Source organism: Aythya ferina (assembly GCF_964211825.1).
Source record: "Aythya ferina genome assembly, chromosome: 1".
NCBI lineage: Eukaryota > Metazoa > Chordata > Aves > Anseriformes > Anatidae > Aythya > Aythya ferina.
Window position 1 is genome coordinate 138,846,921 of NC_140296.1, and position 15,857 is coordinate 138,862,777.

At 42.3% G+C, this 15,857-nt stretch overlaps 1 protein-coding gene across 17 annotated transcripts in view; it reads right to left on the reverse strand.

The window, feature by feature from the left end:
* Positions 1-11,393, reverse strand: part of PLEKHA5 (pleckstrin homology domain containing A5) — a 168,138-nt gene extending 156,745 nt beyond the window's left edge. For 7 of the 17 annotated variants that reach the window (XM_084537126.1, XM_084537115.1, XM_084537111.1 and 4 more), the window contains exons 1-3: positions 11,225-11,391; positions 11,036-11,112; positions 8,434-8,491 (exon numbers count right to left, since the gene is read on the reverse strand). In XM_084537126.1, coding sequence (XP_084393252.1) covers positions 8,434-8,491; positions 11,036-11,112; positions 11,225-11,322 — 233 coding nt within the window. In that variant the 5' untranslated portion in view covers positions 11,323-11,391. Of the gene's footprint in view, positions 1-8,433; positions 8,492-11,035; positions 11,113-11,224 lie in introns of all 17 variants that reach the window. The other 10 variants (XM_084537123.1, XM_084537122.1, XM_084537118.1 and 7 more) reach the window with 5 other exon arrangements.
* Positions 11,394-15,857: the final 4,464 nt, after the last annotated feature.

Below are 15,857 nucleotides of genomic sequence, written 5' to 3' on the forward strand. Positions count from 1 at the left end.
AACTGATACCCCCATCAAGCACAGAAAACAGAAATCCTACCATAAGAGAGATTTTAAGATCAAAAAAGATCATAAGAATTTCTAGTGAGCTTTAACTTGCAATTTTATTCAAATTACTTGTTAAAATAAATGTTTAATGTTGTGACATTGTTTAAAAACATGGTTCTATTTCTAATTTTTTTTTTTTTCAATCTTCCATATCAAACTTCAACAGAGGTTTCAACCAAGAAGTTTTAAATAAATCTAGATGACTCTGTGTATGGAAAACTACAAAATAACGTAGCCTTACAAAATGGCATGGGCAGTATGCTAAAAACACACACACTCACCAAAACACAACAGTCTTGGTCACCTTTACTCTCTCCATCAAGAAACCAAGTCATCCTTTTGGACATTCAATCAGATTACAGGTTTTATGACATCTGAATAGGGATTTGAGAACACTGCTTGTTTATTCTTATTACTCCTATATTAAACACAGCTTTCTGGCTTTCTCATAACCAGGTGCACAGATAAACTTAAGATGTTATGTCATCCGTTTTTACACATCCTGAAAGATATTCTCAAGAACAGTAAACGTTAGACATTGGTCAAAAGTTGCTTAGTCTCTGTAGGTTTTAACACGAATAGTAAACAAAAAGCCATCATCCACACCAAAATCTTGGATTTTTTCTAGCAATACAATTCAAATAAAAGCAACAAAAGCTGTGTTTTTCACATAATATATACAGTTTCATTAGTCCTACTTAGTGAATAGTAAAGAAGTTTCCATGAAACGCTAGAATTGAGGGATGGCAAAGATGGCACCTTAAACCAAAAGATTAACCAAATACTTCCCTTTGAAACATCTTTGTTTACAAGGACCCCTTTTACCTGGTTTGACACACTAAAAATGTTTTCAGGTAATAAGACATGAAATCAGGTCAGTTTCGACAAAACACAAGTTGTAATAGACTTCAGAAGAGAAAACACAGGAAGCTAATTTTAAAGGACAGGCTGCTTGCTAATATACTTTTCCTTACTTACTGAAATAACTGTTCTTACTAAGTCACCATGGAGAAAACCATGAAGAACCAAGTTTCTGAAGTGTCCTGAATACACAGTGGTTTTTGTTTGTTTTTAAAATCATTTACATAAAGCTCTATGATCATCGCAGGCCACACAAGCATTAAAAACACTGTCTAAAAGCCTTTTTCCACTTCACAGATATCAAAGAAGCGTTCAGCTCCATTTTTATTTTTATTTATTTATTTATTTATTTTTTTATCTCCAGAGCAGAAAGACGCGACATCACAAACAGCTATTTCAGCAGACCTTTGAAATCTCCCTGGGCTATCCATAACTGGGAAGTAGGAGTCTCTCCCATATGGTTTTATGGGGTGCCTGTGCTATCAGGTCCCCACTCTGAAACTTCTGCTTCTGAAGGTGGCTGCTGATGTAACTTCTTCCCCCCAACCTCATGGTAAGAGAACACCCTCACCCCCCAGCCAAATACAAGAGCAACTGAAGAGAACAGAGGAAAAGAGCTATCTTCCACACTCAGAAAAAAGAAGGCAAGGGAAGGAGGAGAGAGAAGGGGCAAGTGTTTAAATTTAGGTATTTACTTACTGAAACACAGAAAAAACACACATACAGCTCCACGTTGGCAGAAATCCCAGCAGTCAGAGCTGAGGAGCTTTGCTTCTAGTCAGTGTCTGTCTCGAGCTTCACAGGAGCTTTCTCCCTCTCTCACACGCACACAGAAGCACACTGAAGATCAGCCTGAACTGCCAAGCCAAAGTGTATCTCAGGTTTAATGAAAGTGTAATTCATTATAATAAGAGCCAGCATAACATAAACATATGCAGGAAAAACAGGCTTAGCGCAGTACCACAACAGACGCTAGTTTTGATCCAGTACGACACAACACTCACAGACCACGGGGGGGGGGGAAAAACGTTTACAATTCCTTTAAGTAAAAGCAAAACATAATGCGCACTGGGTAACATTTGGACCCATTAAAGTCATACCAAAAAAAAAGACTACAGCAAGAATACCTCCTGAACTTTGCCAGTAGAGATCTATCTGCCTGCCAGCTCAGTCATTTTGGGAAGCAGCCCTCAGCTCAAGGTACTGCGGCACATGGGTACTGAGATGAGGAAAAGAAAAAGGATCTGTACAACACTGATGGAATAAGGAAGAGGAAATGCCGATGGGCCCCAAAATACTTGGGGAGAGGGGTTCAATACATCACTATATTTATAAAATACACAGCTAAAACTGCCACCTACATGAGAGCTATGATCAAACAGCATTTCATTTGCTTTTCACCAGCCTTCAAACACTGTAGATACCAAAAAGTGAGAGACCACAGAAGAACTCACTTCACAGTAATAAAGCTAACACATGCTTTTAAGATGTTATCTGCTATTAACTCAATAACCAATTAAGACCAAAGTTAGAAAAGTAGTATAACTGCTTCCAAAACTCAAATCTAAAACCGCTGAAGTTAACTTACCAGTGGGCAGGTTATCAAAATGCCTGACCGCCTTCAGCATCAACATTTCTTGTTGAAATCAGTGTATTTCAATATTCCATGTAACAACCTCTATACAGATTTTTTTTTGCATCTTTGAATTTTCCATTAATTCTCACATATGTTTAAAATATTGGTAATAAAAAGACAGTAAGTTCTCTACGGTTTTAAGTCTATTTTAGTAAAACTAAAGCATTCAAAGTATTACCCAATTTAGAAACACACTTCATGAAAGAAATCGTTCAAAATGTCAACCACAAGATGTCACAATCAAAAAAGACTTTGTAAGCACAATAATTCTTAACTTTCACATTTGATACTCTACCTGCCAGACTAACTTTGAAACAGCTTCATAAGCAAGGTGTAATAGTCCCCGTCAGACCCGCACACGAGTCTGACAGCATGTTTTTGCAGGATGCACTTTTGCCACCCTCCCCTCTGGGAGAAATCCCATCAAGTTTGCTCCAAGGAAATTAACTCCCACCCCTGTTCCTTTTGCTGGCTCTTCTGCCTGCTGTAGTCTCCACTCCTCCCCTTTCTCCAACTAGTCCCACCTTCTCAGCTTTCTCCTTCAGTACACCACATTCCCTACCTTCACCCTCCTCTTCCTGACACGTCCCCGTCTAAGCTGCTTTTTGGATGCAGTCCTATCTCTCCTCCTCTGACCCACACCCATTTCTTCTCATGTCAAGAACCCTTCCACCTCCACTCCCCATTTCTACGCTGCACCCACCCCACGGTCTCCTTTCCCTGGTGCTGCTGCAGCCCTCTTGCAGAGCTAGCCCCTTTCACAACTCCCCCGCAGCAAGATTCCCAGATAAATGCCCTTTTTGTTTTCTTCTACCTCCTCAGATTTTTTATTTTTCCCTACAAAGCAAGAGCATGTGCTTCCCCCAGGGCTCCCAGGAAACACAACTTCATACTTCCCATGGGGAGACCTGCAGAAGCAGCTTTAATGCAGCGAGAAGCGTTTCACTGAGTGGCAGCACTGCGAAGCAAAATGCTCCCCACACTAAGTATTTTTGGTTCTTGAAACATTTCAGTGAAATAAAGAAGTAAATGTTAAAATAGAAAGCAACTTTGCAGGCACTCCTAAGCTCTCCTTTTCTGAGCAGCTTTTCCTGCCAAAGGCAGAAGGCAAGGTTTGTTTTACTGTAATATTACGTGGCAGTTCACCCATTTACCCACTATTCGATCCACAGGTCTTACCACGAAAGAAGAAAAACTAATGAAGGCCAACAATAAACTTCAGCCTTTCCTAAATTCTACTAAAATAAATGGTAGAGGTAACCAGAAAAGAACTAAATTCCTAGGAGGAATGCCATTATTCTTTCTGTTGGAAAAAAAAAAAACCAATCTGTTCTTATTTTTTTTCAAATCCTATTTTTCCCCCCCTCAAGAAAGGGCTTCACAGCAAACCTGACTAGTTGTTTGATTTTTCTGGAGAGCTGAATAGGAGAGGATCTTTAGAATGCATGTAACAGACAAAGGTTCAAACAAAAGCTGAATTCTTAATTAGCATGGGTTTATTTTAGTAAACAACAGAACCTTAAGACTGAAAAGATCTCATCTTATTTAACTGCCTAATGGATTTTTCTTACCTTCCCAATTTTCAAGCCAACTCTATTGATGAAAGTTTCTATAGAAAGCATGCAAAACCCCTACTTGGTACAACAGTGAAATCACTTCAGCTTCAGCCTGGGTTTACCAATGCTTTGCTTCAGCAAGCAACAGGCAAAAAAACTGACAAACACAGGGAAAGGTAACCTTTATAAAACCTCAATATGCAGCTTTAACCTTCTAAATTCTTCGCATTTTTAAGTGTACTCACAATAGTGACTTCAGTCAGCCTTTGTATTGTCCAAAGAATACCAGTGCTATAGAAGGGTTAAGAAATATGAAATTCTAACACCCAAACAGCATAGATGAGAACACTTCTGGAGAAGCCAAATTAGACAGATGCAAAATTCCTCAAATATCTTTCTCAGATTGATTTTTAAACAACTTGATTTTGCAAGTTAATAACCCAAATAACATAAACGTCGTTTAAAAGTCAATACAAAAATCCTAGTGTATGTTTAGAACTACTGAAATGGAAAAAGAAAAAAAAAAAAGCAGAAAAATCAAGTAAATGTCTGAGCTTAAATAGTCAGGTGGTTTTAACCAAAGACAAGAGTTTCTTAAACACATGCATACAAATACGTACATGCAAAGACATATTTATGTAATTTTATAGTACTCTAAACCAGTACCTTTGTGCTTAATGGTGATGCAGTCAACACAAGTAGCTAAAAACATCAGGTCTAAAATTCTCATTAATCTTAAGTGGTAAGAAGTCTGAAGCCAGTGACCGAGCATGCTTTCTCTATTAACAAGTACCATCCTGCAATTGTCACGTGGATCCATTTCCTTATGCACTTATCATGTAAGTAATTTCCCATACCACTATCCAGATTAAGTCCATTTTGGGGATAAAGCACTCAGCTTTCCAGAGCTCGTAAGTGCTCAACATGGTACGCATAAGTAAATAGTCCAACAGTGAATATTCTAAGACAAACAAAACAAAATTCCAAACTTTTCAAGATATAATGCCATCGTTTCCAAATGGAGCTTTCTTGTGCCTTGTTTTACTCAACAACACACACAATTTTATACTGAACCAACAACACATAATTAAAGATTACATTTCAGCGTGTCAATTCTATTGTCACACAGTCCTCCGTTCCAGGTAGAAGTTCAGTTATTAAAAGGAGCAAACATTTCAGAGAAGTTTAACAATAAAGTCCCCATTAAATGAAAGGCTATTGATGCACATTCCTAACATTAAGGATTTTCTCACTCTCATGGAGTGAAACAATTAACAGTGTAACCAGATCTCATGAGAACATATACAATATACTATGCCATTGTGCCTTTATTTTTTTAATCCAAATAACAAAGAATACCTTTTGTCCTTTGCATTTAGAGTGGAGAGGAGGATGTGGGAGAAGGACACCATCATTATAAAGTAATACAACACTTCTATTAATTCAAAAAACTGCAGAAAACATCAGAGTCCTAGCTAGCATCAACCTATTAAAATAACCCTAGACAAAAAACAAAACCTCCTTATGCAGTGGTAACGACTCTGTATCTATCCCTGTTTCAGAATATATTTCTTTTTTAAAGACAGAACAAATTCAACGTCATGGAAAAAAAAAAGCGTGCAAACCAGTCACTGTTTGGTATCTACATATTACGAAAATGAAGGGGCACTTCCCAAGAAAAAAAATAAGGTGTCCTTTAAAAGTAATCACATCTCAATGCAGTCTGTATCCTGAGTCATTTGTTTGAAATGCCAGTCCCAGAAATGCTAAGATTTAGATGACGATTATCTCCTCGACATTATCCCAATTTGATTATACAGTGTTTACTACATCAAAGCCAGAAAAAGCACAGTAATAGATTCAGTGACACACCCACTTGGAACAGTGAAGACCTATTATTAAAGAACCCTAAGAATCATTTTCAAAAGGTTTTTATTTTCAAACACAGTCTAACGTAAGATGTTACCATAAAGCAAGATTGTTAAATATTTTTATTCAACCCACATATTTGAAGCTGAGGCTCAGAAGCCAGGTGAAATTATTTATGTGATCAGGAAACTCAACTATCCTTCTTGTATAACTCTCTTATTGGACACATTACAGAAATTCAAAAGCCAAGTTTCACATGGTTGAACACATCAATAGAGTGTCATTAACACTCATTCCCTCGTAACTCCACAACTCATACCAGAACACGAGACAATACGTTTCCTTCAGGCCTGACCCTGAGCAAGTTCTCAATATTTTTAGCTTTTGCATGGCTTTATTGTGCTGTGGTCTGCATAATAAGCATTGATATCTAGCAAATCTGTACATTCTAATAAGCAGGTTACAGTTAAAAATCCACATGTGGGGATGCCTGTGTAGACAAGGTCATAACAACCTGTGCTGTTTCCCAGTCGTGTGGGCGCACCATGGTAGTTTAGACTCAGACAACTAGAATGATTATAATCAACATATCATCCGGAGTTACGCTGCATAAGACAGTGATTATAATGTTGTCACCCTGTCTACGTTACCTCTCGCATCTTCTTTAGCACCAGGAAAGCTGAATGCTAGACAACTTTAAAAGGAGAAGCTATCATCGGGCAGAAGACTAAACTCAGCCTGAGAACCTACACCTGTGGAGCAACAAACAGGTATTTAACTGAGGGTGCCAAACTGGTCATACCATCCAAATCCTTCAGCAGACTTGACAGCACTATCTCTGCTATCCTCCTACATCTATCAAATCAGAAGTGTTTGTGCAACACGTTTTCAAAAGATGCGGCACAATTTTTAAATATAAACAGAGCTATTTAGCGTTGGCTATCAGCAAAACAATCAGCTTAATGTATATCTTAACAGTTATGATAATGCCTTGAACACAGGATCTCATAAGGACAAGAGTACACAAACAAGCTACACTTGGTAAATTCATGCACAAGCACATCAGTCACTCTGCAATAGCTGTCCACACACTTTTTTTTTTTGTTCAAAGGAAACCCTGGCTGCTATTTTACAGTTATTATGGCTAATAAACTGTTTGTAGGTTTATTTTACAATAGCTAGCTCAATCTGGAGGTATAGAAAATATTTTCTCTATTATATACAGAAATGCAGATATAATTTTTACTCTTCTACATTTAGCAACGTGAACAGAACACCAGAGTTGAAATCTTTAGCACATTCCTGTCCTTAGTCCCATGTAGTTCTTGCCATTTTTTATACAGTACTAGTGTAATGTAAGCTACAAGAAAACAGAACAGAACAGTGAAACAAGCATGTTGTCTAGTAACAAAGCCCCTTCTAGAGAGCCTGGCACCAGTTCTGGTCACATTTTTGGAGCACTGTCCTTCAGTATATTCTGTGGAATTTTGTTTAGCATTTAATCATAGATTTTCCTATCTGTATATAAAATGAACCATGCAACACTTGGATAAATCCCATCTCACAACGTTTACAATGCTTACACAGAGCAGCTATCTTTTGCCTTACACTAAGACATAAGCAAAACCTACCTGCAGCCTAAAGCCTCTATGCCTATTGGTAATCTTCATTTGCAGATGTTATCCTACTGATGACATCATTTGTTTACAGATGACCAACCAAACACACAGCACTGTGAGCTGAATTACTGAATGAATCAAGTAAGGCCTGCCACTTTAAAATTTCCCAGTTAAGGATGGTCTGACTATCTGGAGGGCAAGTGTTTGTAACAAGATCTGATCAAAATGACCTCTGGAGTCCTACAAAGCAGCTCTGTTTCCACGCTCCTCTTTCAAAAAGATGAAGAAGTAAGTCTACCACAGACACACTATTCCAAGCATATTAAAATCCAAATAAAAGATACTGAAAACAAAGCAAGCAAACAAAGAAAATCAATACTAGAAGCAGGACATCCGCAAAGAAGAGAGTCACATTAAACATTCAGAGTGGCCTTAATGTAATTACTACAGAATAGGGCTGATTCAAGACTCTTCTCCCAATAGCAATATAAGATCTTGCCTTTCTGAAAGCATTTATGACATGACAGTGCATACACACAAGTGTCAAATATGCAGACAAATGCAAGGTCTTCTTGACTTGCACAGACATTTGTTACCAGTTGGTCACACTCATAGCATAAACTTCATTTGAAACTGAATACTTCAGCAACATTAAAAGCAAAACCTCAAGAAATTGTTTTTATCTGTGCAGAATTTCTTTAACAAAGAATTTAATACGTTGACAAGCTTGAACACTCCTCTTCGGTAACGCTCAAATTTCATTTGGCATATGTTCAAGACTACAGCGACATTCAGACAAACTCATTAAAATTATAGTATTGTGACAGATAAACACTCAACTTACTTTACATAATATCTTGCACCTTCAAAAGTGTAAGCTTCCTCCCAACCTGTGGGTAAGTCTGGAAAACAAGCAGCAAAACATTGTAATTAACTTTTGAAATGATGCTAGCCATACTGGTCTAGTCCTTGACTAAGGTAGTTAAAATATTGCATCTTATTCCCAATGTTAAATGCTCTAGTCCTACAAACAAGTACTTGTAAATTGACTCAAAATACTGCCTCTCAGTTTAAATTCTGTAATCTACTACAAGCAACACACAGAAAAATCTGATTTGGATTTCTCAAACGATAAGGGCTTATAAGTGTGTCTTATGTAGCAATGTTTCTTCCTTTGCCCAGTAACTAGAACTCACTGTCGTCATGAGTTCTTTCTGCCTTGAACTTCAGTAGCATCAAATCACCTGACAGACAAAGATCTAAGCGAAATCGATTTACTGAGTTTGCGTTACATGCAAGTAGCAAGCATCTTAACAGGCATGGTATCAACTACACCACAGAGCTATTTTGTATTAGCATAATTCCACCACCGATGTTACTAACAAGTGTTCCTGCAGTGTTTACAACTCTATTCAATTTCACATGAGAATAATTTTCAATGCAAATCTAGTGGAGGAAGTGGGTACATCTTTTCCCTCTGTATCTCAGGAGTCAAGAGCCCAGACACAAAAGAAAATATCTCTCTGGAAAAAACAACAACAACAAAAACAACCAACCATTAATGGTCAACTTTTTTTTTTTAAACTAATTTCTTCCTGATGCAATGGAAAATGTGAAGATGCTGAAGAATCACCTCTACGCAACTCTAGATGCATCGCTACCATTAAAAGTTTGCTGCAGTTGTTAAAAGCAGTAATTGAAATGTATGGCTCACTCTCTGAATTATAAAAGCAACGATATTTTTCCCAGGAAAAAAGAAAAAATATTTAGTCTGGATCACATGACTTTTCCTGTTTGTTCATTTGCTCTGGGTGACTTTTTTTTTTTTTTATTTCACCTCTGTCTTCTCTAGAAGAAATGAAAATCCAGGTGTCTTGATAACGACACAAGGCAAAGTTCATCAAACAGGAAGACTCTCTAGCAGAATGACTAATGGCTGCTAGAAGAACTTTGCAAAAAGAATACCTTTCCAGGGCTGAATATCTTCAGAAATAAGAACTTCATTTTAAAGGACAATATTTTCCTCATCATCTAGTACGTATTTCACAGTATTACTTACTAAAAAGCTTTACAATAATACAAATTTCCAAGAGAAACTTATTCACTCAGAAATAATCTCTTTAGAGAAGACACATCTTGTGCTTACTTTGACCAGGTTCCAAAACAACGGTCAGGACAAAACAAGATATAAAATTCAGAGCTAATCTGTTTGATTGTATCTATGTATGGAGACACAAATTAATACACACATGAATGAGGAAAACACAGAAACTGGTTTGTTTTGCAGGTACCTCAGTATCTGATCTACAAATCATGGTCAGTATATCCAAGGTCATACCTCGCTCTGTGTTCAGAAATAAGTTTAATTTACCTGATAACAACTCTCCTAGGTTATATACAGTACTCCAGATCCTCAAAAGCAAGCTGCATTTCCCTTAGACGGCACTTAATGGCCGAAATAAATGAGACACTTGGAGAATTACTGGTAAATCACCATCAGTCAACAGAGACACTGTTGGCAGCGTGGAAAAAAAAAGGGAATTAATACTCAGCTCATATTAATGGCCAGCTAGCAGAGCACTTCACATACATCTGCCCCCATGCGTACTGCTGTAGATGAAAGCCAGTCTCTCAATTAATCTGAGTACTGGAAGTGGGGAAAAGAGGAGCCCGATAGCAATCAGCAGCTCTATTTCCTGGCACTAAATGACTTCTCCCAAGCATCAGCCCCTCGCTGCAGGCTGAGCTGCAGAGTTCCTTCCACCAGCCAGAGCCCCGGCTTCCCGAACTGCTCCCAACTCTCACAAGGCTGCCCGCAGTTTCCGAAGGGGCTCTTTCCGACCTCGTGCCGCCTAAGCCCTGAGCAAACCCCGGCAGCGAACAGCCCGATCGGGCCCCACAGAGCGGCGGCTTTCCCTGCGATCACCCGGGCGGCTGCTCGCAGACAAACAGCCGCCCGTAGAGCTGCCCTCCACCACCTCCCAGCGGCACGGCCGGGCTCTGGGGCTCGGCAAGCCTTCCTCCTCCTCCTCCTCCTACTTCTCCAGGAGGAGCGAGCAGCAGCACCGAGCTCCCCATCCCTCGCGGCTCGGTGCCTCGCCTCCCCCCTGTCACTCGCGAACCACCCCCGCTCTCCGCGGGGACGGCAGCGGAGGGGGGGGAGCAGGGGAGGGCTCCGGGGGCGCTCCGCGCGCTGCTGGGGGGCGCCCCGCTGCTCCCCGGGGCCGAGCCGCCGGGCGGGGCGGGCAGCGCCCAGGGGTCCCCGGGGGTCCCCGCCCGGCAGCGGGAGGGCGGCGAGGAAAGGCGGGGGGGACGCACGGCGGCGGCGGCGGCGGCGGGGGGAGACCGCGGGGCACCGAGCCCCGGGGGAAGGGGCGGCCATGTCGGGGGAGGGCCGGGGGGCTCCCCGCTGCTCCCCCAGCCCCCCAGCCCGGGCGGGGTCCTACCTGCGCTGCGGCGGTGCCCGGTGATCACGGCCTCTCCGGTGAGCGGGTGCAGCCAGGTCGTGCTCTTCGCCTCCTCGCTGCGGGGACGCACACAGGGAGCGAGTCAGGCGGGCGCTGCACCCCCCGGCCCCGCTCCGCGCCCCCCTCTGCCCCCCGGCCCCCCTCCGCCTCCGCCGCCGCCCCGCTCACTTGATGAAGAAGACGCGGCCGCCCTGGCTGATCCCGTAACTCCAGCTGCCGGGCAGCGCCCGCAGCCGCTCCGCGCTCAGCTCCGCCGGGGCCGCCATGGCCGAGCCGCCGCCGCCGCCAGCGCAGCCGGGGAGAGCCGGGGGGGAGCGGGAGGAGAGGGGAGGGGGGCGAGGGAAGGAGGGAGGGAGGGAGGGGAGGGGGCGCGCGGGCACGAGCGAGCGCGTCCCCGCCGCCGCCGCCAACACCTTGGGGAGGGGCGGGGGCAGCAGGAGGGGGCGGGGCGAGGCGGCAAGGCACGCCCCCGCGCGGGCACGCCCCGCCCGCCGCGGGGGCGCGCAGCACTGCTGGCCGTTGGGGCGGGGCAAGGGAAATGGCGGGGGGGGGGGGTCGGGGGGCGGCCCGGGGCCCGGCTGGCGCGGGGCCGAGGCAGGGGGAGGCGGTGGGGTCGTGGCGCTTCGAGGGGGCGGGCCGAGTGTGCGTGCGTTTCTACAGAGCTAGGCAGGGCTTCGATTTAAGTTAAAAAAAAGAAATTAATAAAACTGTCGTGGCTGTGGTGTTTCTGAGGGGAGCTTGCCGTACAGAACTGTGTCCTAAAACGAGGAGGGCTGGGGAGCCCGAGGTGTTGTGCTGACAACACTCCTGCGTCCACAGGAACGTTTGAGATTCACAGCTGAGAGCTTCGCCCTCCTCTGTCTCCCGTTCTGAACACTTACGGAAAATTAAAATCGGACAGAACAAGTTGCCGTGTGGCTTGTTCCCCACCACACCTTGCGGGCAAAGCCCTAAAACCCAGCTGTCCCGCACCAGACACTCCAGGCCTGAAGAGCAGTGGACACGTGGGCAGGCATTGTTATCTTTAAGTAACTGGATTTGAGATAAGAATGCTTCCCTGCCCAACGTAACCAGTCACCACTGACAGCACCTGAGATTTACAGACTACCGCATATACGCTGGGGAAAACACAAGTTATCCTACAAACAGTTCCCTTCCCTCCTAAGAGCAAGAGCACTTGGACGACAAGTAAAAGTGAATAATGACTCTTCCACTGAAGGGCTGTGGAAGACTGCCTGGTGACAGCGTGGGGGAAATCACGTGTGTTTTGGGCTCATGAGGTGGTAATTGTGTGCCAGCTTCCCTTGTGCAACCTTACTGAAGCAAAGAGCAAGTGCTCTTGATATTGAGAACGCCGGGTACCTGCCGTCACGCAGAATCAGTTGTCTTTGTTAGCAGAGGAGGACATACAGCACAGCAAGACTTACATTCAGTCAGGTTCATAAAATAAATCAGGCATTAGGTAGAATTTAGGTACAATAAATCCTTCCGAATCTTGGCATGTTCTTTTCCAAACTCCTTCCTTAGGCGACTAAATTTTGCCAGTTCTTTGCCTTGAAGCCTTCTTTCTGTTTTGCATATATTTACAATTGCTGCCTTCTTGATAAAATCAAGAGTGTAATAACCTAAAGTACGTCAGAGCCTGGCTGAATCCTCAGAGAAGGTATTCCTCTGCAGAAGTCTCCTGCAGAGAGGCCTGATAAATTGGCTGCAGTCGGGCCACGCCTAGGAAGGACTTACAGGATTAGTTTCTGTATAACTCACAGCAAACAGGTTGGCAGCAGCGTCATCACCAAGAACACTGTGGAAAACCTCTTTCAGCCTAAAGGAGGAAGAGCATTCAAAGCCATACCACTCTTCCCAGGAGAATGCTTTTCCTCCAAGCTATAAGCTATTCTGAAGTGGAGACTATTCTATGAGTATACCGAAGGTGCTCCACCTCTCCCTTTGAAGTCACATTATTTCGCAAATATAATTATTGGGCTACATGATGGTAACATGACTTGCTGGTTTCATGAACGAGGAGCTCATGCAGTGCTGGAAGATGCTGGTTCTGCTCCATTGTTCAAGGACTCTTGTGCATTTTGTGTTGAACAGTCATCAAGTAAACCAGTGTTGTTAGTTCTGGAACATATAGAAGGCACATTTTGACTGTATTTACAGGAATTAATCTGCAAGATGGCATGCACCATGAATTCATGTTGATTTCTGGGAGCCCAGAGTTTTGTCATTGTGTAGAATGGGGCTCCTGAACTCCATACAGTATGAGCGAAACCACACCTGCAATGTTTGTGTAGGCTGGTGCCATTTGCATTGACAGTTTTCTTTTCTGAAAATTGCTTTTTAGTTAAAACTTCTGTTTCAAACTCAGTGTAAAAGTTTGTAAAAAGCAAATCACACACTGAGTTTTCACAAAGTTTGCTAAGAGTGTGTCTTTTCTACAGTCTGATAAGTGCTTGAGTGCTTTTTAAAAAAGGAACTCAAGAATAATTTTCTTTTAAAAAGACATGCCATCCAGAAGGAGTAAAAATCTCTTTTAAAAGCAGTTCATATCACCATAACAACTGTATGCATATTTTAACATATTACATATTTTACTTTTTTTTTTTTTTTTTTTTTTTTTTTTTTTTTTTTACCATAAATATGGACTAATTATTCCCAATGTGAATTTGGTCAATCCAATTTGTGAGATTTGGAGATTCATCAGGACATTCCCATCTGGCCAACATCTCCTTTCCACAGAAGAGATGAAAAGGAACTGTTGGAGCAGTGACTGCCACTGAGACAACTGTTCTCTGCCTTCTGCCCGTAGGGCCAGGTATACCTGCTGCTCCTGTCGTTGATGGGAAGTGGATGGAGGATGTTGCTGCTGTTTGTGTGAGGCAGGATTAGGAGCAGAGCAGTCAGTATATTGGCCACCCATCTCTGGGAGCTTGGGATAAAGTGAAAATCTGGTTCCTCTGAACTCTTTCTAAGCATTCTCCAGTCTGAGCCCACCTTTCTCCTTCCTCTTCCACCTCTTCAGAACAGTAGCTTTCCCAGCAACTCCCTCGGGATCAGGGAAGACATAAGACCACTAAGCTCGTTTCTGAAAAAGTCATTTCAGCTGAGTAATGTAGTCATAATCAAAATATTTAAAATTCCTGAGGCAAAAGAACCCTGCCCACAAAACAACAAATCCCTTTAAATGGGATTAATTAAAAACCTGCATTGGGAGAACATTCATTGAATAAGACTCAGAGAAATCCACCCACACCTCTCCCAACAGGTACAAGGTGACAATGAATATGTGGTGATCCAACAAAAGAAGGGCTAAAGCTAAGCAGAGCATTTGGCAAAGCCAGTAGGCTCTGAAGCAGGGAGTGGATGGCAGTCCTAACACTCCACCTAAAACCTGTTCACAGGCTTGCATTCATCAGGGTTGGTTCTGTGTATTCCATCAATATGAATCAAATCTGATGAGGTTATATCACAGAACCTGTAACTTTAAATTTTCATGCTGTTTAGCTAGCAAGACAATATAAAGCTTAACATTGCAAGAAAAGACCATTGCTAGGGGTGTGGTTTTATGTTGCACATTCTAATGAGGAAGCTGCTCCTGAAGTGTGGGGTCCTTTTATGCCCCATCCCTAAATGAGGGTTTTTCTTGCCTCCATAATGATGTTACAGCTCACGGTGAATTAGGTCCATTTGCTAATCTGGTAGAAAATAAGTCATGAATCCTCTCAAATAATTCACTTCCCATCAGATCAATAAGCTGATGCAACTTGTCCTGAGGTCACACGATAACTCTATCCAACAATTGGTACACTCATGACAGAGGGAGAAAAAAAAATAATCCAGTAGACTTACTGACATTCTCAGAAGTTACAGTATCTTTGTGTAGATGCAAGAAACAATTAGCCTAGGTCAGAGGAAACGAGAAAGATAAAGAAAAGCTGTCTAAGACAGTCTCTGCAGACTGCTCCATTGGTAGAATGGAGCCTCTCTTTGCTGCAAATAAAGAGCCTGGTAACGCTTCTGGGCTTCTGGTCTATGTCTGGTAGCTTTGAAAGCTGCAAGTTTTTCTAGGGGTCATTGGTACAAGTGGCACAGTAGTCCTCTTCTGGGTTAGTGTAAAGCATCAATCTAGCTGAACAAGCTGTGGGTCATTAGCCTCTCAGCCATCAGCGTGAGAAATTCTAGCAAACTGATTTTGGTCTGTGAGATACAGTGCTAAAGCCTGCACTTATTCAGCCAATAAAGTATATATTTACAGTTAAATAAGCTTTTTAGTCTGGGCTCAACAGAAAAATAAATAAATAAATAAATAAATGAAACACCAGTTTTGTTTATTTCCAAACTTTTTTATAGCTGCAATTAATGATTTCCCTGTAAGGTTGTGTTATGCAAAAGTTTTCTTCCCTTTGGGACAATAAATCCTTATATATATAAATCCTTATATTCAAGTACTTTCCATTTAATTTATTTAAAGATCCTGTCAATTAATGCAAAGCAAACTCCAAGGGAAGAGCCTGAGATTTGCTTTTTCCTGGCAAGCATCAGAAAGGCAAAACAGCAGATGACTTTCCAAACCAGCCTTGTCCTGTCAGAAAAATATTGACCGTTCAGTGCAATTTTGAACAGAGAACACTCCTTTTGTAACTTCAGAGTCTTTCTTGCCCTACTGTCCATGTCATGTATCGCATGAGGAGCTTCTTGGCCCCCCAGTCATCCAGCCTGCGATGATGGATTCCACAATCAGGTCTTCAGGTTTCATTTACTGATCGTACTATATTCAACATCTCAGAAAAGATTGAGG